This window comes from Pseudonaja textilis, chromosome 4 (assembly GCF_049901715.1).
Source record: "Pseudonaja textilis isolate UNSWEBS1 chromosome 4, rPseTex1.2, whole genome shotgun sequence".
NCBI classification, from domain to species: domain Eukaryota; kingdom Metazoa; phylum Chordata; class Lepidosauria; order Squamata; family Elapidae; genus Pseudonaja; species Pseudonaja textilis.
This window is the reverse complement of record NC_141993.1, coordinates 76924672-76945877: the sequence shown is the minus strand read 5'-3', so window position 1 is coordinate 76945877 and position 21206 is coordinate 76924672. Positions and strand designations below refer to the sequence as shown.

The window sequence follows — 21206 nt, the reverse complement described above, 5'->3', positions numbered from 1 at the left end:
CCATATTTTGAGAAAACATCCTAAGTAGTTAGTTTAGGTTTCATGTGCAAACCCATGAACTCACCATGAGTTAGGCACATTGTGGGGAAAGTGCCTTAATCACTAGATCAAACTATATCAATATTCATTTTTAACAGAGGAAGGCATATATACTCCAATCAGGGATGTCTGCATGGTCAAAGCCCCATCCCTATTCTATGCACACCAGTGTAATGCACATGTAAAAGGGACAGGGTTTTACACAGTTACACCTGCCATCTTGATTTTTTTTGACCCTCCTAAACGCCTATGTCCCCATTTACATTAGAAGCCACAACAGTACCAAAAATTGCACCCAACATTCTGAATCGCTAGAAAGACTGGGTTAGAACAGTTTGAAAGGGAAGATATCAACCAGCAAAATGAGAAGAATATAAACTCATTAATTTCAACATTTATTTCAGTATATTGAACAGTATTTCACTTCAGAACAAAAGACATCGTTATCATCAGTATTCATAGGACATGACTTGAACTGGCATTTGATTACAGTACAAAAATTTAGGCAATAGTTCAATAGTTTATGTCAGAATACAAATTAATTGAAACAAAAGTAAAAAAATACAAGTTGGCAGAAAAGAGATGAAGAAAATACATTTAGGATCGGTCCCATTGCATATATATATAAGGAGATATATACAATTTTTTTTGTTATTTATCTTGCAATTAGATCTCTTTAATTTCCTTCATACTGATGCATGTAGACAAAAAAAACCACTGTTACTGAAATGGTCATCTTCCTTATAGTGCTTGTTCTGTTTTCAGACTGAAAAAACGAAGAGATATCCTTTAATCTTCAGGGAAAGAAAACATTGTTGTAGTTGGAACACAGGGGATTCTTTCACCGATCTTGGTAAGCACTGCCAGATAAGATGGCCTTGAGTGAGATAAAAGGAAGGGGTAACTCATTCTGAGAAATCAGTTCCAGGCAATTCAGATACATATGTGTTAATCCTGTTCCTAGTAGGAGGGAGGGAGGGAAAAAGAAAAAGAGGCTTAATATTTCGACAGAATTATGAATGAAAAAGCCTGACCGAAGAAGAATGTGTCTGCACCTAGCTTGATCTTTATTTGCTATTTCTATTCAGAGAAATGGGGTGTTTACGAGTTACAAACACCAGGTTGTTTCTTTCTATCTTCTACAACCGAGGCAGCTTAGAAGACGGAAGGTGGAAGAAGATGGAAGACCAAAAATTGAATGTAAACCCTTCCACTTGTGCCAAAAAAAAAAAAAAAAAGGTTCTTCAAGGCCTGGAAAGTTTCAGGAGCTCTTATACGTGGGCACTCTTCGCGTGGGTGGGAGAGCTCGATCCAGAAGCATAGTAGAAGCGGTTCTCCCCAAACGTTTGAGCATCACCTGAACAACAAACAATGATGCATCCACCGAAGAGGCAAAGAGCCGATCCAATCCAGCCGGTGTAGAGGGAATATCCAAAGCTCATAATCATGGTTTCACGGTGAGCACTCACAGGGAACCAAATGGTAGCCACAATGCCACACAGAGCTGGGGAAACATTTGAAGAAGAAGAAAAATCACTGCAGCCCATCACAGAGTCTAGAATTCCACAGCAATTTACAAATCCTAGTTTTAACAATTATCTGAAATGTGCACCTATATTTAAAATAAAATGAAAGGTTAGAATATTGTCCAGTTCTATCCACAGCATTTATTAGAACGTGTTGTCGTGTAAGCCCTTTGATTGATTTTTCTGAATGAATTCTCTAAAAAGCAGATACATTAGGTATTATTTCTTAATTGCTCAAGCGCTTAACAATTATCTTTCACTTGTTGGCCTAAGGTGCAAACAAAACAACAACAAAAACTTGGGACACCTTAGAGTGACAGTTTTTTGAAAATTGCCAAACACGGCTAAAGCATAATACGGGATTGCTAACTCTTAGGTCTTCACTCTTTAACTACACCAAAGCCAACTTCAGTTTACTGAGGTGGTAAACTGAATTAATGCATTATATATTGTGTGAAGAAATATTTCCTTTTGGTGAACCTGAAATAGACTCTTTTCTATTTTTATTGAGAATTCTATCACAAGTTATTATGTTTTCATCTCTCTGCTACTGTTTTCATTATGCTTTTCTTTCTTGTGTGATTTTTTTTTTTTTTGTATAAGAAAAGGAGATAATAAGTTCCTCCCTTCATCATTTGGCCTTGCAAGAACAAGATCCCTGAATAGATATTAGGCTAGAGTATTGAAATAACATAAAAATTCTAAGCATACTCACCAAAACCAGTAATTACTTGGAAGGAAATAATATTTAATTGTGCAATCTGTCTTTTATTTTACAATTATCTCTTCAACTGAGTAAAGTATCCTTGGTTTTCCGTGTGTCCATTAAATCCCAATAGAAATCATTAAGAATAAAGCTTTCCATTGGAAAATGTGGCCATCCAAACAAGCTTCAGTATGTATACAGGATTGCGGCAAGATTTTTTCCTCCTTCTAAGAGCTAAGTCAGGTTAAATCAGTGTTGGCGAACCTTTTCAGCACCGAGTGCCGAAATGGGAGTGCGCGCATGGAGGAATACCAGAAACCGGAAGAGCAGCAGCTCGTAAGGGCACTGGAAACCGGAAGAGCAGCTCCCCAGCACACAAGCACATGCCAGGGAGCTGCTCTTCTGGTTTCTGGTGCGCTCACATGTGTGCCTGCCAACTGGTCTTTGTGCCGGAAACCGGAAGAGCAACGAGCAATGGCTGGTGTGCCCGGAGAGATGGCTCTGTGTGCCACTTCTGGAATGCGTGCCATAGGTTCGCTATCACTGGTTTAAATGTTCTCCATCATACTGAGAATAAGACAAAATAATAGAAACTTTTTTGGTGGGAGGGAGGTGGAAATTGGACATCAGATTTCAGCAAGGCGTTAGAAAGCCTCAGAGGGGAGCGCTGAAATGAGATACAGAAAACCTTCACAAAACCTCACAGGATTCTTTTAATGTTAGTATGACACATTGCATGCCCATAAAACAGAAGTGTGGCATTGATCACACACTAGGTCTGGATCTTTTTGGCCATCACACCACTGCGTTCAGGGATTTTTAAAGAGCCAAAATATTCTATTTTACATTTGTGCCACAAGAATTCAACACTATGGAACTAGCAAAAGATGATGCCCAATTTTGATTTACATAAAAAGAAAAAAAAACCTTGACATTTGAGAACTACTGAACTGGCCAATTATTTTATTGCCTGCAGAGGAGAGCCACACTGGATTCAATCATTTTAAATTCTTTGAGAACCCAAGAAAGCAGAACGCCAGTAGAACCTACAGTGTCCCAGAGACCACACAGCAAAAAATAATAAGGCAGTGTCAAAACCCCAAAATTACAAGAGGAAGGAAAATACAGGAAAATAAATAAGAGAAAACATGGATCAAATGTGTGACTTAAGAGGGATAACTTCATCCACAGGACTCCAGGACAAGGATGCAACAAGCAAAACTGCAGCTGTTAAAAAGAGAATCGAGTAGGACGGATGGCTGTGTGGAGTTCAAGTAGTTTCCAGGGCATCAAACATCCAACCCGAGTCCATGATGGACATTGTAACTATGTTGAGCAACCCTGCCACTTATGAAATGTTATGGAGAGGGTGTGTTTATTTGGTTAGTTCCACAGTGGTTTAGGTAGCTTCAGAGAAAAGCAGAAGTGGGAACATTAGGACTTGATCCTAGAAATTGTAATCTCTGCATTTTCAGATCTCTTCAGATCCAGGAGCAGCATTTTAAAACAGTGTCTGGAACCAAGGAATGTTCCTGTCAGAAAACCATATCTTATGATGGGATTTCAGGAATCATCTAATACCACTCCTTGCTTGGTATCGGACCCATTAAAGCAGGGGTCGCCAACCTTTTGGACCTCAGGGACCACCAAACTCATAATTTTAAATCCCGCGGACCAGAGACCCTGGGAAAATCCCCAAAAAAGTCTGCAGGAAAATTCCCCATCCTGTTTTCCTACTGATCGATCATTATTTGGGATCACAGGATACTGTCTCCAGCTCCGTTCTCAGGGGGAGAGAGAGAGAGACATGCAAGGAAAGTAGCAGAAGCAGCAGAAGTCTTTCTTTCTCTCCCCCAAACTCTGCCAGAAATGAATCTTTGTGAGACTTGTCGCGCTGATGCAGCCTCTTGGAGCAGGATGCCTTGTAGGGTCCCAAAGACTAATTTCTGGCGGAGTTTGGAGGAGAGAAAGAAAGACTTTTGCTACTTTCCTTGCATGCAGCCAAAAGCAGAAGAAGAAAGAAGTGGAAAGAAGCAGCCCGGAGACCAGGTGAGGCGCATGGGGCACTTGGGGCAAGTTCCCCCCCCTCTGCCCTTTTCCCCGTCCCGTCACTATCTCATGTTGTTCGCGATGCAAGCAATGCAAGCCTCGTGTTCCCATGGGCCATGTGAGCGGCGTAGCCTTGTATTCCTGCACAACCTGGATTAATTGCTTTGGGGGGTCCTTTGGGAGTGACATTTCTCTATGGATCACCAAAAAATTTTGTGGACCACCAGTGGTCCCCAGCCCACTGGTTGGTAACCACTGCACTAAAGTGTTCCAAGGAGGTGTGGAGTCCTTGCTGCTCTCCAAGTTTGGTCATTTCCTTGCAGACATTTCAATACCCAACTTGGCACTGAAGATGTCATCTGCAACATCTGCAAGAAAACAACCAAGCTCAGAGAGCACCAAGGACTGCTCAGTGCAACCCTGAGCTACAAATAGTTTATTCTATTAGTTTCAAGTCACTGTTTGGAGACCTCTAAAACAAAGGGGAAGAAACTACTTCACTAGGCATTTAATCTCCTGGTAGACAGTGAGACCTTTTACAGATTACAGATAATCAGAGTTAGAAGGGACCTTGTAGGTCATTTGGCCAACCCCTCCACCACCCAAGTGGGAGACCCTACACCATTTCTGACAAATGGCAGTCCAATCTCTTCTTGAAAGTCTCAAGTGATGGCGCTCCCACAACTTCCGAGTGCGACTTCTGTTCCATTGGTTGATTGTTCTCACTGTCAGAAAGTTTCTCCTTATTTCCAGGTTAAATCTCTCCTTGTTCAGTTTCCATCCATTATTCCGTGTCTGGCCTACAGGTGCTTTAGAAAATAGCTTGACCCCTTCCTCTCTGTGGCAGCCCCTCACAGCCATGCCCAGTTCCTGCAACTGGTTGTTGTATGTTTTAGCCTCCAGTCCAATAATCATCCTGGTTGCTCTTCTCTGTACTTTTTCTAGAGTCTCAACATCTTTTTTACAGTGTGGTGACCAAAACTGGATGCCATAGTCTGGGTGTAATGGTTACCTACTGGGGAATCTCCTGATTCCTCCTGATTCCTAACCTGAATCTACTTTCCTACAATGAGGAAACAGTTTTACAAATGAGGCCATACACTCTCCTCTTTTTATCCCTGTGTATCTCTTTCTCCACCTCGAACTGTTCCAGTCCGCACTTTCCCCTCTGTCTTTGTGCTGTTCTTGTTTTGCTTTGCGAGCTTGCATTCCCTTTCCCGCTCCCTTCCACCAGCCGAGAGTGTTTCTTTCTCATCCTGCTCACATTTTAGACTTAGGAATGAGATTTGTGGTTCTAATTACATCTGTTTGCAAAGATTTTAGCAACGGCTGAACCAGCCGCATCAGTTCCGGGAGAGGAAGGGGTGGGTGGCCAAACTATCCTTTTGAGAAAAGCAGAGGAAACCTGCAGATGCTCGTGAGATGTCCTGGGGGGGGGGGGTTGCCCCAAAAGTCAAACTTGTGGCTGTGACAGCACAGTTGAGGCCCCGCCTTTTTTGTAGATATGGACAAGATCAGAGCAACTGTGAAAAACAAGTTTCAGTCACAGAGCTATAATTGCCATTAGTCACACACATACACACATCCTATGGATACTGCTGGGCTATATCCAAATAAAGATAACTCTCTTCATCCAGTATCTAAAAGGAAAAAGCACTGAGAGGTGGAGTGTTGTTTTGTTTTAGACAAACACTAAAAATGGGGTACAAGGGAGTAGCACAATACTTGTAGATTATTTTTTAAAGCTAAGTTTTCAAAACTAGGGTTAGCAGTACCTTAAAACTTAAATAAAAGCTTGTTAAAACCAATTCAACCTAGCAATTCTAAACTGAATTCTGCTGAAGAGATACTGTATCTAAGTCAGTTCTTAGATAAATGGAATAAAGTAAATCAAATTGATATTTAGAGATATAAGGCCAAAGTTTTTACTTTATTAGATCAGTCCTATTGATTTGTAACTCTAGCACATTGATTTGCAATTTAGCACTGCCCCTTCCTCTGCATGTATGCATGTTTTCTTTCCTGTTTTATTACTTTATTGCTTTATTCTTCATTTTTTAAAACAGGCGTAGGTAGGAGTTCCTATTCCTGAGTTCCATTATCAATAGTAACAAGATCCTTTACCTATGAATATGATGCTTACATCATGTGCTACCTATGCATTGATTTCTCCTGCCTCTTCAAGATGTATAAATATGAGTGCATCCCTTTGTTGGGCGGGTCTCTCAATACTTTATGGAAAGAGTCCCACTAGCAGTAAGCTTTGATTGTTTACTTTTGTGTTTCATTCCTTGGGACAGACTAGGACATCAACAGAGAGTCAAAAGCATCAAAATAACAAGAATGGTTGTCAGTTAACCCTTTGCCTTTTTATCATGTCTTGCAGGCATCACATGCGCATTAAAAGGGGACAGCCTTGATCATCTGCTCATGCTGCCATTTTACCCCCAGATGACCCCGCACACACATCCAGATGTTTCTGGTGCTATTGGGCCAATACATTTGGACAGACAAGCACAGTAGGAAATAACAGCCCAGAGAAGCTGGATGGGACGAGAGTATGATTGTTCTTTCTAAATCATATGAATGGCTCAACTCTCACTCTTTTGGCTTCAAAGATTTGCTTCCAGAAGAATGTATTAACTAATTAATTGCCAACTAAGGGCTCTCCCTTACAGCTGTGCTAATTTGCCTTCTTACTGTTTTTGAGTCGCCAGAAAAGAATGATTTATTTTATTTATATTTATATGCTACTCATCTCGTGGTTCATGGTGACTTGACATAAACGTGACTGCCCCAATGAACAATCCCTATTTTGCCACAATGACCAAGCTGTTGTCTAGGGCTCCCCTTACATTTTTATGGTAGTTATGGACAAGATCACAGCAATTGTGAAAAATTAAAGTGTAGCAACTGGCATGTTCCCCCTCCTGCCCAGTACAGCTGGTCCTCAACGTACAACCACAATGGAGCCCAACATTTCTGTTGTTAAGTAAGACATTTGTTAAGTGAGCTTGGCCCCCATTTTATGACCTTTCTTGCCACAGATGTTAAGTGAATCACTGTTAAGTGAATCTGGCCACCCTATTGACATTCTTGTCAGAAGGTTGCAAAAAGTGATCACTTGACCCTGGGACACCACAATGGTCATAAAGATGAACCAGTTGCCAAGTATCTGAATGTTGATCATGTGATCATGGCAATGCTACAAAGGTCATAACTGTGAAAAAGGTTCATAGGACACTTTGTTTCAGTGCTGTTGTAACTTTGAACAGTCATTAAATAAACTGTTATAAGCCGAGGACTACCTGTATTACTGTGGCAGCAAAAATAATAATCAACCATTACCTTTAATGTCAGACAGGCTTGATGACTAGAAATGTGTTTCTGGGGCAGAAATTTTAGCCACATTCCTGGTTGCCCTGCTGCTAAGGTTAATGTCATTGCCCAGAAGATCATCGGTTGCCCTCTCCCCTCTTTGGAAGAGCTTTATAGCTCCTGCTGCCTTAAGAAAGTTCAAAACATTCTCAAAGATCCATCTTATCTTGGGCACCCTTTTTTTTGAACTATTACCATCTGGCAGATGGTACAGAATATTAAAAACAAGCACAAATAGGCTGAAAAACAGCTTCTAACCCAGGGCAGTAGCTCTTTTGAATTCTACTGTATAGTGCAGTGTTGGTGCGGTGCCAGGGGTTTTCGGTTCAATGTGTGGCGTGGGAAGGATATGTGTTTGTGTTTATCTTCATGGTCATGATGTGCACTGAAGATGGTGTTTGATTTTGTTGTACAAAGTGCAATGACAATAAAGTAAAGTAAACTACTGAACTATCTTGCAGGTTATTTCTGAAAATGTACCCAGCTCAATGGATCTGTTTGTTTAAATTCAGGTACAATGCTGTTCTGTGGAAGTACATTAAACCTATGTCCCCAAAATAGCCCCAATGCAGTACAGGAGTGCAGGATGATGCTCAGGTGAGTTTTTCCAGGAGATCAGCCCTGCTTCATCCCATGTATTTCAGGACCACTCTTCTGATTTATGGATGCTGGCACTGATGACTAACTTTGTCTCTCCTCGGGCATCATTTTATTGTAAACGTACCACTCTACTTGTACCATTATATTTTATGCTAACTCGCCCGTTTTCTGCCATCTTAATCCATTTCAGCCCAGTTCTTATTCCATTCGGTGAAAAAAAAAATGGACATTTTGACATTTCTTTTAAAATGAAGTTCTCGTGGTCAGAGTATATTTCTGAACTGATTTCATTGCAAATAGTCAAGAGACAGATGTGAATGTCCTATCTCCCACTAAACAATAGTCTCTTCAGCCAAAGAGACTTCCCACATTTCAATTCAATCTTTTAAAAGAGATATTATAAGGAAACTTCTCATGGGTTTTTTTCCCCCAAGATGGGAAAAGAAAGCACCCTGGAGGCTTCAGAGCTATGGAAAAATGCAAACAGAAGATATTGAGTATATTGAGAGCCAATTTGGTGTACTGGTTAAGGGTGCTGGCATGGAAATTAGGAGACTGTGAGTTCTAATCCTCCCTTAGGATATGAAAACAACAAGCTGTATAACTTTGCACCAGTTATTCTCTCTCGGCCCAGCATACCCCACAGGATTGCTATTGTGGGAAAAATAGGAGGAAGGAGTATGAGATATGTTCACTGCCTTGATTTACTTATAAAATGATAAAGTCAGGATAAAATATAATAAATAAATATCCTTCCCACTGGCAGATTGTTTTAAACCAAGCTACAATTCCTCCGCCCTCTCTTATCTTCCAATCAGCAGCATGGCACGATTATTATGGCTCTTAGTTTGAAGCTTGCCGAGAACGTCTTCAGCCAATCATTGTGCAACTTGTACAGGCCAATAACAGAGCGTGGGAAATACCAGCCAATGAACACTCATTTTCCCTTTTTTTAAATTTTCCCATTCTGATGCCTTACGGCTTCCCTTGTGTAGAGTTGTAATTGCAGGAATATTCCAATCTCGGATGGCAAACCTCAGATAAAAAATGTTTCCAAGCAAATACAACTCAGGCAAACAAAAGTCACTAATCTAAAGGAGGATTAGAGAGAGGAAGTAAACATATGTCAGACTTTAACTAGAGATAATTAATTGTATTAATTACTGTGCTAAACAGTAACGAAATTTAAGCAGTAACCAAAGTTAACCAGTGATGGAGGATAACTAAAAATGGGTATAAATGCAAGACTAGACTCCAATAAAGATCATCATGATTCAGTTGTTCATGATCAAACAACTCGACTGCCTCGTAATTACAACACTCTTAGTCTCTTCATGGACAAATAATTTTTTTATCCCATACCCCATCCAGAATCTATGCACTGGACAACATGTATATGTTTGCCTTGTAACTTCGAAGGGCAACCTTTATCCTAGGTGATTACAAAGGAAGATAGCTTATTTAAGTATTAGCAAATACAAAGACAAGTAGAAAACCACATATATATATTTTTAAAAATGTTTGTGAAAAGTTCTGAAATTAATCAAGAAATCTATGAGCAACATAACTAAAAAATGATTTTAGGGTTGAAGCCAAATTGTCATCCTTATCATTTTTGCCAGCTTCAAAACATTGTTGTGAAGGGTTGTGACTAAACTGCCAAAGTCACCATTCCTCCATTATTAAGGATCTTTCCATTTTCAAACATAGTTTCTTTACTAAAGGCAATTGTGCATTCAAACATATGCTAGACAAATTTTTAAAAGAGAATTGATTGCAACTCAATTCTAACCTCATTCGATTTTTGCATTCATACAGGATGTTAAGTCTAGATGTCCTGGTTTTTTTAATGGTCTATTGAACAAGCCATAATGGTCTACTTTGCATATAATAATCATAATGAGTAGAATTATATACTGTATTATTGTGTATTATGCTAAGCAACTGGAAATAATTACAATGGTTTAACACGATGTGTGTATTAGGCCAATGTGCTAAATTTAATGTTGAATTTACTGAACAGATAAGGTCAAAGGAGGCATTTCATAATGCTTGGCAAGAGAGAAAGGCCCTCGGCTTTTGACTTTTTGGTGAGCGTCTGATATTAAATCAATTGGACATTCTGAGCACACTTTTTCCCTGAAAGGGCTTAACAGTTGTTGGGTATTGTTGTCCAGAAACATGTCCCATGCTGGCCAAATGTATTGGATTTCAATTCCTATTGGTCTTGATAGAAATCAGAGGAATTCATATCGAACTTGATAGTCAAAATGATGGAGGAGGAGGAGGAGGAAGAGGAGGAGGAGGAAGAAAAATCCTATAAAACTGCAGCCACCAGATATGTAAGAAGCAGAGCAGAATCTCACTTTCAGATGTAAGGAGATAGGAATTACAAGTAAGAAGAGTTATGGATGGTCTCTAAAGCAATATTCTCTAAGGTGGTCTCCTCTAGATATGCTGAGTCTGCAACTCCTCCCCAAATGCCTGATCAAATGGCTAATGCACTAGATCATAAGAGCTAAGAAAGATGCAAGCTCAGCTACTCATATCTGCATAACCTTGTTTGTGGTAGTTTCGTCAGAATAATACTGTACAGAAATGCCTTTTTTCTAGGATGCTTGTTCAACTTTCCAGGCTAGTCTAGCGAGCTGATTAGTAGCACTCAGGCATTATCTGGCTTCAGTTCTGTGTAGTTCTCCAAGATAAGCTGCTAAACTTCCATTCCTGGTAGTCCCAATCAGTGTAACCAAGGTTAGGAACTCTGGGAGTTGTAGTCTCGGCTACATCTGAAAGTCTATAACTTCCTCATCCTTGATGTCAATCTCTCTAGGTCTTTGGTTGTTTAACCTATTGGAACAGGAGGATTTTGGGCTAATTCTTGCAAATTGCAGAGAATTTGGAAGTCTCTACTGCAGCTGGACACGTCTTCTCCAGCATGGTGGAAACTGGGCACCCATTATAATAAAGCATGATGTCAGTGCTGGCTGCCAGAAGGAGAGAGTCCACTTCAGGGCAAGGCAGCACAAAGAGGCTACTCTCCTCTTGGCCATCCCATCCTCCTCCTCCTCCTCCTCAGTTAAACAAACTGGTGAAGAAAACACCAAGGCCTCTTGTTGTGAGATGGCAAGGCTCAAAAATACACAGGTGCTAACGATGATTGTATTGGCTATTGTTGTCAGGGTGATACTGACTGGGTCTTCCCTACTGATCAGAAGAAAATACATTATATGACAATTGCTACAGAACACCATAAGCAGAGTAGCTCAGTAGTAGGGGGAGGAGGACACATAGGGACAATCGTCTTCAGAATTTGGTGCTAACAAAATGCAATTGACATCTTTCGGTTCCTGAAAAATGACAACTCCTCTCAATTTGGTAGCTGCTTTCAATTTGGCAATTGTGTGAATTAGCCAACCCCACAAGCTTCCCCATCATGGTGATCCTCAACTGTCATCCTTGGTCATTTTTCCAGTATAGGTAATCCTCAACTTACAACCACAATAGAGCCCAACATTTCTGTTGCTAAGTGAAACAGTTGTTAAGTAAGTTTTTCCCCATTTTGCAACCTTTCTTAACAGTTGTTAAATGAATCACTGCAGTTGTTAAATCAGTAACACAATTGTTAAGTGAATCTGGCTTCCTCACTGACTTTGCTTGTCATATTTATAAGCCTGCAGGTGTCATAAATATGAGCCAGTTGCCAAGGGTTTTGAATTTTGATCACGTGACCATGGGGATTCTGCAACAGTTGTAAGTGTGAAAAATGGTCATAAGTCACTATTTTCAGTGTCATTGTAACTTTGAACGGTCATTAAATGAATGCCACATAGCAGCAGTGGTTAGAATGCAGTATTGCAGGCTACAGTAACTCTGCCATCTGCCAGCTGTTCAGTCTTGACTGACTCAGAGTTGACTCAGCCTTCCATCCTTCTTAGGTTGGTAAAAAGAGGACTCAGATTGTTGCGGGCAATATGTTGACTCTGTAAACTGCGACAACTACCTGTATTCCAAAAAAATACTTCGCAAAAAATGGATGGACTCTTGCATCACCCTTAACCATTTTGTCTGAAATGGTATAGGGCCGTGATGGCAAACCTATGGCACACATGCCACAGGTGGCACACAGAGCCATTTGTGCTAGCACGCGAGCTGCAGACAAACTTACCTCACTGCGCATGTGCGCGCCTCACAACTGATTTTCGGCAGGTTTGAGGCCTTTTCGACAGGTTTGAGGCCTTTTCGACCTCCTGAAGGCTTGAGGAAGGCTTCTGCAGGCTTTGCAGGCTGAAAACTAGCCTCATTTCATCACTTCCTGTTTTCCCGAAAATACCAGAAGTGATGAAATGGGGCTAGTTTTCGGCCTGCAAAGCCTGCATAAGCCTTCTTCAAGCCTTTGGGAGGCCAGAAAAGGCCTCAAAACCACCCAAAATCAGCTGTGAGGTGCAGTGCAGGTAAGGGGGTGAGGGTGGGTGGGGATTACACGTGCATGCATAGGGGGCATGAGGGGGCGCATTGCCTTCTGGGTGCTGGCACGCAAGCATGAGCGTGCAAGTGCACACACAATTTTTAGCACAGGAGCTCAGAAAGGTTAGCCACCACTGGTATAGGATTTCCTGCCTGAGGAGGGGGTTGGACTAGAAGACCTCCAAGGTCTCTTCTAACTCTATTATTCTATTCTGTTTGTCTAACCAGCTCAGGGAAGGACTTAGCAGCAGGAGTGGAATTCTACCAGTTTGCACCTCTTCACTAGAACCAGTTGTTAACATTCTAAGCAGTTTGGAGAACCGGTTGTTAGAAGAAATTACTGGGCTAATCTTGTAAGGAAGGCAGGAAGGAAACATTCTGGTATTGCTTAAAGAAACTGCCTCTCCGTTAACCCTTATTACATTCTTGGCAGGACTAGACTTCCTGTCTCTGGAACTTCTCTGGAGGTTTTTTTTCCTCCTTCGCTGGTACTTTGCTTGTGTAGAGTGACCATTCAAAATTACAATGGCACTGAAAAAAGTGACTTATGACCATTTTTCACATTTACGATTGTTGTAGCATCCCCACAGTCATGAGAGGTGAGGCGAGGAGATGCATACTTCAATGTGAGTAAAGTTGAGTTGGCCATGCCCAGCCAGTCACATGATCACCAAGCCATGGCCACCCAGTCACATGGCCACTAAGCCATACCCACCACCTTAGCCATGCTCACAGAACTGGTTCTTAAAAATTTTGAACCCTACTCCTGCTTAGCAGATGCATTCACACAACATCTTAAGTTACATTCATGTTAACATTCATTAGATTTGTTGAGGTTTAGAGTGAATTAGGCAGACCAGTGCCATTTGGGTAACATATGATACAATATATTGTATAGATACAGATGTTCAAAACAAGTTAATTTAACATGTTTGAATGCAACCTTCATTGAGAGGCTGGCTCTGTCCCAGGTTAGTGTGATGATAACTATGATTCTGAGGTCAAGTACAGCTTTGTGGATTTTTCACTGGAAAGCATGCTAGGTTAGAGTTTGATTAGCACCCAAAGAAGTGAATTGCGACATGGGGAGCCTTACCCAAGAGGATTAAAAGGATTCCTCCCATTTGAGAACGCCGATACTTGGCCACTCCAGGTTCATGGCCCATCCGAATGCAAGGCAAAACAGTCACCAGGAGGAAAACAGCTGGGAGTCCCAAAACTGTGGCAGCAATCATCAGGGCCCGACATGCCTGGACGTACCCTGTAGGAAGAAAGACTTCAGAATTTGCAAACCTTTACAATGTTCAAGGGTGTGCCGCAGTGGCACAGTGGTTAGAGTGCAGTACTGCAGGCTACTTCTGCTGACTGATGGCTGCCAGCAGTTTGGCAGTTCAAATCTCACGAGCTCAAGGTTGGCTCAGCCTTCCACCCTTCCGAAGTGGGTAAAATCAGGGCCCAAATTGTTGGGGCAAATGCTGACTCTGTACACTGCTTAGAGAAAGCTGTAAAGCACTGTGAAGCGGTATATAAGTCTAAATGTATTGCTATTGCTAAATAACAGAGTTCTCCTACACCCGTGATGGCAAACCTATGGCACACGTGCCACAGGTGGCACGCAGAGCCATTTGTGCCGGCACACGAACTGCAGACAAACTTACCTCACTGCACATGTGCGTGCCTCACAGCTGATTTTCGGAGGGTTTGAGGCCTTTTCGACCTCCTGAAGGCTTGAGGAAGGCTTCTGCAGGCTTTGCAGGCTGAAAACTAGCCTCATTTCATCACTTCCTGTTTTTCTGAAAATACCAGAAGTGACGAAATGGGGCTAGTTTTCGGCCTGCAAAGCCTGCAGAAGCCTTCCTCGAGCCTTTGGGAGGCCGAAAAAGGCCTCAAACCTGCCGAAAATCAGGTGTCAGGTGCAGTGCGGTTAAGGGGGTGGCGGGGTGTGGGGTGGGTTGGGGATTGCGCACGCATGAATGGGGGTGTGGGGCGCATTGCCTTATGGGTGCTGGCATAAGAGCACGACCAAGCAAGCACACTATTTTTGGCACAGGATCCCCAAAAGGTTAGCCACTACTGTCCTACACTGTTGCAACTAAACTAAAGGCCTTTCCCAGAGGAAAAAATATCCATTTGCATGACTGGGAATGTCCATCTGCATTTCCTCTCAGCAAGATCTCTAAAAGCAGTGGTGGACAACTTTTTTCCAGAGAGGAAAGGATAGTACCTTTTCTTCCAAAGGCTGCCCAGATGACATAACAAGAGGAAGCAGGGTCCACAATTTTGATCTGGTGGGTTGTTGTTTTTTCCTATTGCTGTGGTGTTGGCAAATGTACTGGCTTGTTTACTTTATTTCAAACTTTCCAGAAAGTGATAACAGCTATTTAAATCATTTTCTTCCTGATTGTCAACTTTTAGGATTTGGAGGCGAATTAAAACTCAACAGGAATGTCCACCCCAGCCACAAAGTCAGGTATATGTACAATGCTCTATAGCCTCTAAACGTGCCAGAGACTTTCTAAAAGGGAGAGTTGGAAACTTCATTTCTTGGAATGAGGCTGACAAGCAGATTGAAACTAAGCAACTCAACATAATAATCTCCAAGATTGAAAAAACTGTAGCCAAAAGTGAGGTAAGAATGCTTAAGATTCCTTTGAGCTCACAAACAGTAAATCAAGTTCTAAGAATAATAAATTTTATTTATTTATTTAATTTGTCAATAGCTTACAAGATAATAAACATAAGTATAAATACAGGAAATGGGTACGAATAATTGGGGACAGGGACGGTAGGCCCGATTGTGCAGTTATGCACACCTCTTGCATACCTCTAAGAATGGGGTGAGGTCAATAAGGATTAGTTTTAGGGGAAAGGAGTGTGGGTTTGGGAATGTGACGACAGAGTCTGGTAGTGCATTCCAGGCATTGACCACTCTGTTGCTGAAGTCATAATTTCTGCAATCAAGTTTGGAGTGGTGTACATTAAGTTTATATCTGTTGTGTGCTCTTGTATTGTTGCAGTTGAAGATGAAAAGTCATTGATTGGTGGTACAGTAAAGCAGATTATTTTATAAGCTATGCTTAAGTCAAACTGTAGGCGGCATAGTTCTAGGTTGTCCAAGTTCAAAATCTCAAGCCTGGTGGTGCAGGGTATTCTGTTGCGAAAAGAGGAGTGTAGTACTCTTCTTGTGAAATACTTCTGGACACACTCAATTGAATTAATGTCCGCTATACAGCGTGGATTCCAGACAGCTGAGTTGTATTCAAGTATTGGTCTAGCAAAGGTTTTGTATGCCCTAGTTAGTAATTCGGTATTACCAGAGGAGAAGCTTCCTAAGATTAGATTTACAACTCTTGAAGCTTTTTTGGCAATGCTGTTGTGCTTAGGTCATTAGATATAAGTACTCCAAGGTCCTTGACATTGTAGGGGATCGGTTTTTGTCTTCTTCCAACCACAACTACAACTTCTTCCAAATGAACACAACAGAGCGCAAAACTTCCATGGCTATGCAAAACAGTTGTTAATAGAGTTGCACCCCATTTTATGATCTTTTTGCCACAGTTGTTCAGGGAATCACTGTTAACTTAGTATCATGGTTATTAAGTGAACCTGGCTTCCCCAGTTGACTTCACTTATAAGAAGCCAGCCGGAGAAGGTTGCAAAAGGTGATCACATGACCCTGGGACAATGCAAGTGTCCAAAATATATGCTAGTTGACAAGCATCCAACTTTTGATTGTGAGACCAAGTGGGGATGCCATAACAGTTGCAAGCATGAAATCCAGTCATAAGTCTCTTTCTTCAGTGTTTTTGTCACTTTGAACAATCACTAAACAAACGGTTGTAAGTCAAAGACTACCTGAACCATGTTCCTGTCACTTGCAGAATCTAAGCAGAGTTTGCCTGCCTGTAGGAAGAATTACAACTCCAGAAAATAACAGTAAATCATCTTCAAAGTTACAAACGGAATGAGAGAGTTTGATGACTGCAACTTCCTAGTGACATCAGGTTTAAACAAAATAATGCCACAGAGAGAGGAGGGGGTCATTTGAAAGCCTGACAAGGAATAATGGATGGAATCTAATCAGGAGAGATTCAACTTGGAAATAAGGAGAAATTTTCTGACAGTGAGAACAATCAACCAATGGAACAGCTTGTCTTTGGAAGTTGTGGGAGCTTCATTACTGGAAGCTTTCAAGAAGAAACTGGGCTGCCATCTGTCAGAAATGGTGGGGGGTTGGACTAGATGTCCAACAAAGTCCCTTCCAACTCGGTTAATTTGTATTTAAAATATGGGAGAAGTGTTCTGGAGCTAGAATGAGGAGATCTAGATTGAAATTTGCACTTGCCCATAGAACAATTGGAAGACTTGGGGTCAATCTCAGTCTCTTCCTCTAGCCTACCTCACAAGGTTGATGGAAGAATGTAGTCTAGGGGACGAAAAGAATATGCTCTTTGAGTTCCTGAATGAAAAATAACACTAAATAATTATGAATGAATGCGAATATAGGTGTCTCAGGATAATGTCACAGGATCCAATCTGAGTCGGTCACCGGGACCAGAGGTTTTGCCTTCCAAGCTTTCAGACTCATGCTAGACCGCATCTTCAGGGAAATTCTGTAGAGAGGGGGGCGTAGAGAGAAGTTCCCTGAAGATGGGGTCCAGCACTGGTCCAAAAGCTTGAAAGACAAAACCTCCGACAAACTGGGTGCTGCAATAAATAATTAATTGTAGAGGTTTGAAGATATGAGATTCACAATCATGCACATCAGAATAACTCCAGGTTAGAGAAAACTGGTATCAGATATGAGATTCACAATCATGCACATCAGAATAACTCCAGGTTAGAGAAAACTGGTATCAGCAAACTGGAGAATTAGAAGTATGAAACTGGTGTAGAACTGAGCCATAAGTTAAACAGCCTGGGACTATAGAGAATCTTCCAAAGAGGAATAACCTATAGTTTGAGTTTACGCTGGCTGCTCATGATGTTATGTTGCTAAAAGTGAGCAGAATTCCAGCTTGCAAGTTCTACTTTATTGGGGACTTTAAAATTTTAATCAAAGTATTTGTATTCCAAGCTTAAAATCCATTACTTGAAATCTGCTGCAAAAGATTAACCGTCAATTTAGCATTTAAAACACCTCAGCCTGGAAATATATTCACAGGGACAAAATTGAATAAATTTTACAGTCCTTCTACGCTAATGTTCCCTGGGGTTTTTAGAATTTCAGATGGATAGGAATTGGAATTCATTTATTGAAGTTACTGCAAAGTATGCAGAAAATATGAATATATATCTCAGCCAGCTCTTTTCTAACTATTGAAATAATGTAGTTCCTGAAAGGGACATTTCCTACTTCGGTTTTCATGTTATGCTTGAATTTATAGATAGTTGCAGACTAATCATGCTGTTAGTTAAGTCAGTCACGCACATAAGAAAAGCAAAATATTACATCAACTTTTCTGGATCAACTGTCTGTTCCTCCATCCTATTTAATAGCTGTTAACTCAGTCTAGAAACCCTCTATCATCTATCAACCTTCATCAGATAATATTCAGAAGTACCTCTGAATTAGGAGATCACATATAAACTGGTCATTAACAAACTTGTCCTCCCTGGAGCCCTCTAACTTGCTGGTCATTTCTATCCAGTGGCAGGGAGTTCCATAAGTCCATTAAGCAACGTATACAGTAAAAGTATTTCCATTGGTCCTGAAACTCATACCAATCAAACTGGTGCTCATAATGCTACAATGAAATAAAATGAAATTAGACTAAAAATCCTACAATCTGGAAAAGAGGAGGAATATCTTAAACAAATGTTTAATATTGATTGATAATGACTAATTGATAAATATATAAATGCTATTTATTGATATTAATGCCAATTATCACGCAAACCCTGTGTTTAGTTCTTTGTTATCAGAAAAATACATCCTTCCTGGAGAAGTGATTCTTGTGAAGTCTAATAGCACAGAGAGCCACAAAAAACCCTCATTTTTTTGACATGGTGATTCTAAAAGATATCTGCCCTGATAGCACAAACTTCCCACACTGGAATAACAAAATTCAGCTGTTAGTATTTGTATAGCTTTGTATTTTACACTATACAGCGTGGAAAATATTTTCATTGTCTCCATTCCCACACAAAGTCACTCAAGCTAATCCACCAATAAGGAAGACCTCAGTGATACAGACCAGATGGTATATCAGATTTCATTCCAGGCTAGGAAAGACCTGCCCAGTATTATAAACAGGATTTATCAGGTAGCCCCTAAGCCCAACCTATTTTAAGACAAATGCCAAAGCATCTGTGAGTCCCATTTTGCTGATGTTTCAAAAGAGACCCCAAGATGTGGAACATCCAGAGTCACACAAATTTCAGTGGTAATTCCTAGGAAATTCAGGGCTGACTGCAGAGTCGGAGACAGACCTTTAAAAAATGACCTCATGCCAACTGCTCACAGTGACTGGAAGTCAGGTGGAAAGTAAATTTTAAAAATTATTACTTTTACCCTAATTTTTGTTCTGCCCCTTTCGAATGTTTCCATTTGCCAGAAATTAAGATATTATGATCTGAGCATGTGCATATAATAATAATTGTGGTGGCAATACCAGAAGACAAAGAATTGGAGAAGATCAAAAAGTATCAAGATCTGAAAATCAAAACTGAAAAGATTAAAGCAGCTATGGTGGTCCCATGATGGTTACATGGCACACTGAGTCCCATACTAAAAAAATCTTGGATGGCACTTAGAAAATCTCTGCATTCATACCTTTTCCATCTCTCAGTTGAAAAAGGCTGCACTGCTCAGATGCATATATATATATATATACTACATCAATACGTTATGATGTCCTAGGTTCTTGGGAAGAATTCAGTGTGTAGTATTCCTCAATTGCAGGAATTGGGTATGTGTAGTCTAGTGAAAAGAAGGACTGGGGTGACATGATAGCAGTTTTCCAATATCTGAGGGACTGCCACAAACAAGATGGGGTCAACCTATTCTCACGAGCTTCTCACCTGAAGGGAGGACAAAAAGCAATAGATGGAAACTAATCAAAGAGAGAACCAACCTAGAACTAAGGAGAAATTTCCTGACAATTAGAACAATTAATCAATGGAACAGCTTGCCTCCAGAAGCTGTGGATGCTCCATCACTGGAGGTTCTTAAAAAGAGATTGGACAACCATTTGTGTGGAATAGTAGGGTTTCTTCGTGACAGGGGTTGGACTAGAAAACCTCCAAGGTCCCTTCAAACTCTGTTATTCTGTATTCTATATGAAGGCAAAACCAGCTAAAGAACTGGTAGCTGTGACTTCATATTGTTGTGGACAGATAGTAGTAGTAGGAAGAAGAAGAAGAAGGAGAAGGAGAAGGAGAAGGAGAAGGAGAAGGAGAAGAAGAGGTGATTCTATTCTCTTGCAGAGATTAAGGGTTTTACTGATGTCCTCACTTCATAAATTTTTTCACAAATTTATCTCTTTTTGTTTATTCAAATATAATTTCAAATGCACCTTTTCCATAAAAGATTAACCCTCCATTTGTTGCTGTTATTATTAGGATTCTAAACAAACATAACTAAAATTCCCCATATATTATTCCTTTTTTGCCTGTTCTAATTCTTTATAATTTTCCAGGTTGAAACATAGCCTGTAAAATCTCTGGAACGATGTCTGAAATTTTTTCAGCAATCTTACCAAATATCCCCAAATTCCCTAAGAAGTCCGATCTAAAAATACAATAAACCAGCATTGAAACTGTGGGGTTTGGTTTGAGTTGGGAGTCAGAGTTGGGTGTTGCTGGATAATCCATACCTGGTAATATGAGGATGTCCACCAGTGGCTTGCAGTGATACAGACCTGTTGCCATGACGCAATCAGCCCACAGTCCCTTGGACCCTAACTCATCCATCTTCCGGCAAGTGGTGATGGTGTATCCACAAGTCACAACCCAGTCATTTGTGGAAGTGGCCACAATCAAGCCAATCCAACCAACAAAGCTAGCCACAACCCCAGTAAGATGCAGACAAGTAGCAACCATCCTTCTCCTAAGCTTGCTGAACACTGAAAAACTGGCAAGCAACAAGGCAAAGGTCTGACTGTAAGTGGTCAGCTAAAGGCACTGAAATGAGATCTGCTGGGATGGAGATGCTTGGCATCTGTTAGCCCAGCCCCTGGGAGGAGTCTGCTCCCCACACAGATAGAGGGAGGTGGCTCCAAATGTGCCAAGTTTTGTTCTTCTTTTCCCTTTGTTTAAAACTTCCTGCAATCACACAGTGGGGTAAAGCAAACACAGGAAGGCAAATGAGACAAAAGAGTGCACATTTAGGTTCAGGCTTAAACAAGGCCTGACCCTAAGTTAGAAAACTCAATGAGGAAAGATTTGGGAAACGTGAATTAGAGGAAACAAATCTTTTCAAAAGAAGACACAAAACACCAGTT

At 40.9% G+C, this 21206-nt stretch overlaps 1 protein-coding gene across 1 annotated transcript; it reads right to left on the bottom strand.

The window, feature by feature from the left end:
* Nucleotides 1-421: 421 nt before the first annotated feature.
* CLDN11 (claudin 11) lies at nucleotides 422-20888 on the bottom strand. The gene is made up of 3 exons (XM_026705691.2): nucleotides 20580-20888; nucleotides 13859-14023; nucleotides 422-1543 (listed from the first exon to the last, which is right to left on the bottom strand). The coding sequence occupies exons 1-3, from the start codon at nucleotides 20803-20805 to the stop codon at nucleotides 1311-1313; spliced, it is 624 nt and encodes a 207-aa protein (XP_026561476.1). The 5' UTR covers nucleotides 20806-20888; the 3' UTR covers nucleotides 422-1310.
* Between the last annotated feature and the right edge of the window lie 318 nt (nucleotides 20889-21206).

What these genes read in the sequence shown, in the direction of transcription:
- CLDN11 (XM_026705691.2), bottom strand. Translation starts at nt 20,805, where the DNA reads ATGGTTGCTACTTGTCTGCATCTTACTGGGGTTGTGGCTAGCTTTGTT. An exon ending in GGACATCCTCATATTACCAG is followed by an intron (nt 14,024 to 20,579) that starts GTATGGATTATC and finishes TTCTTCCTACAG; the next exon opens with GGTACGTCCAGGCATGTCGG. An exon ending in AATCCTTTTAATCCTCTTGG is followed by an intron (nt 1,544 to 13,858) that starts GTAAGGCTCCCC and finishes ATGTTTCCCCAG; the next exon opens with CTCTGTGTGGCATTGTGGCT.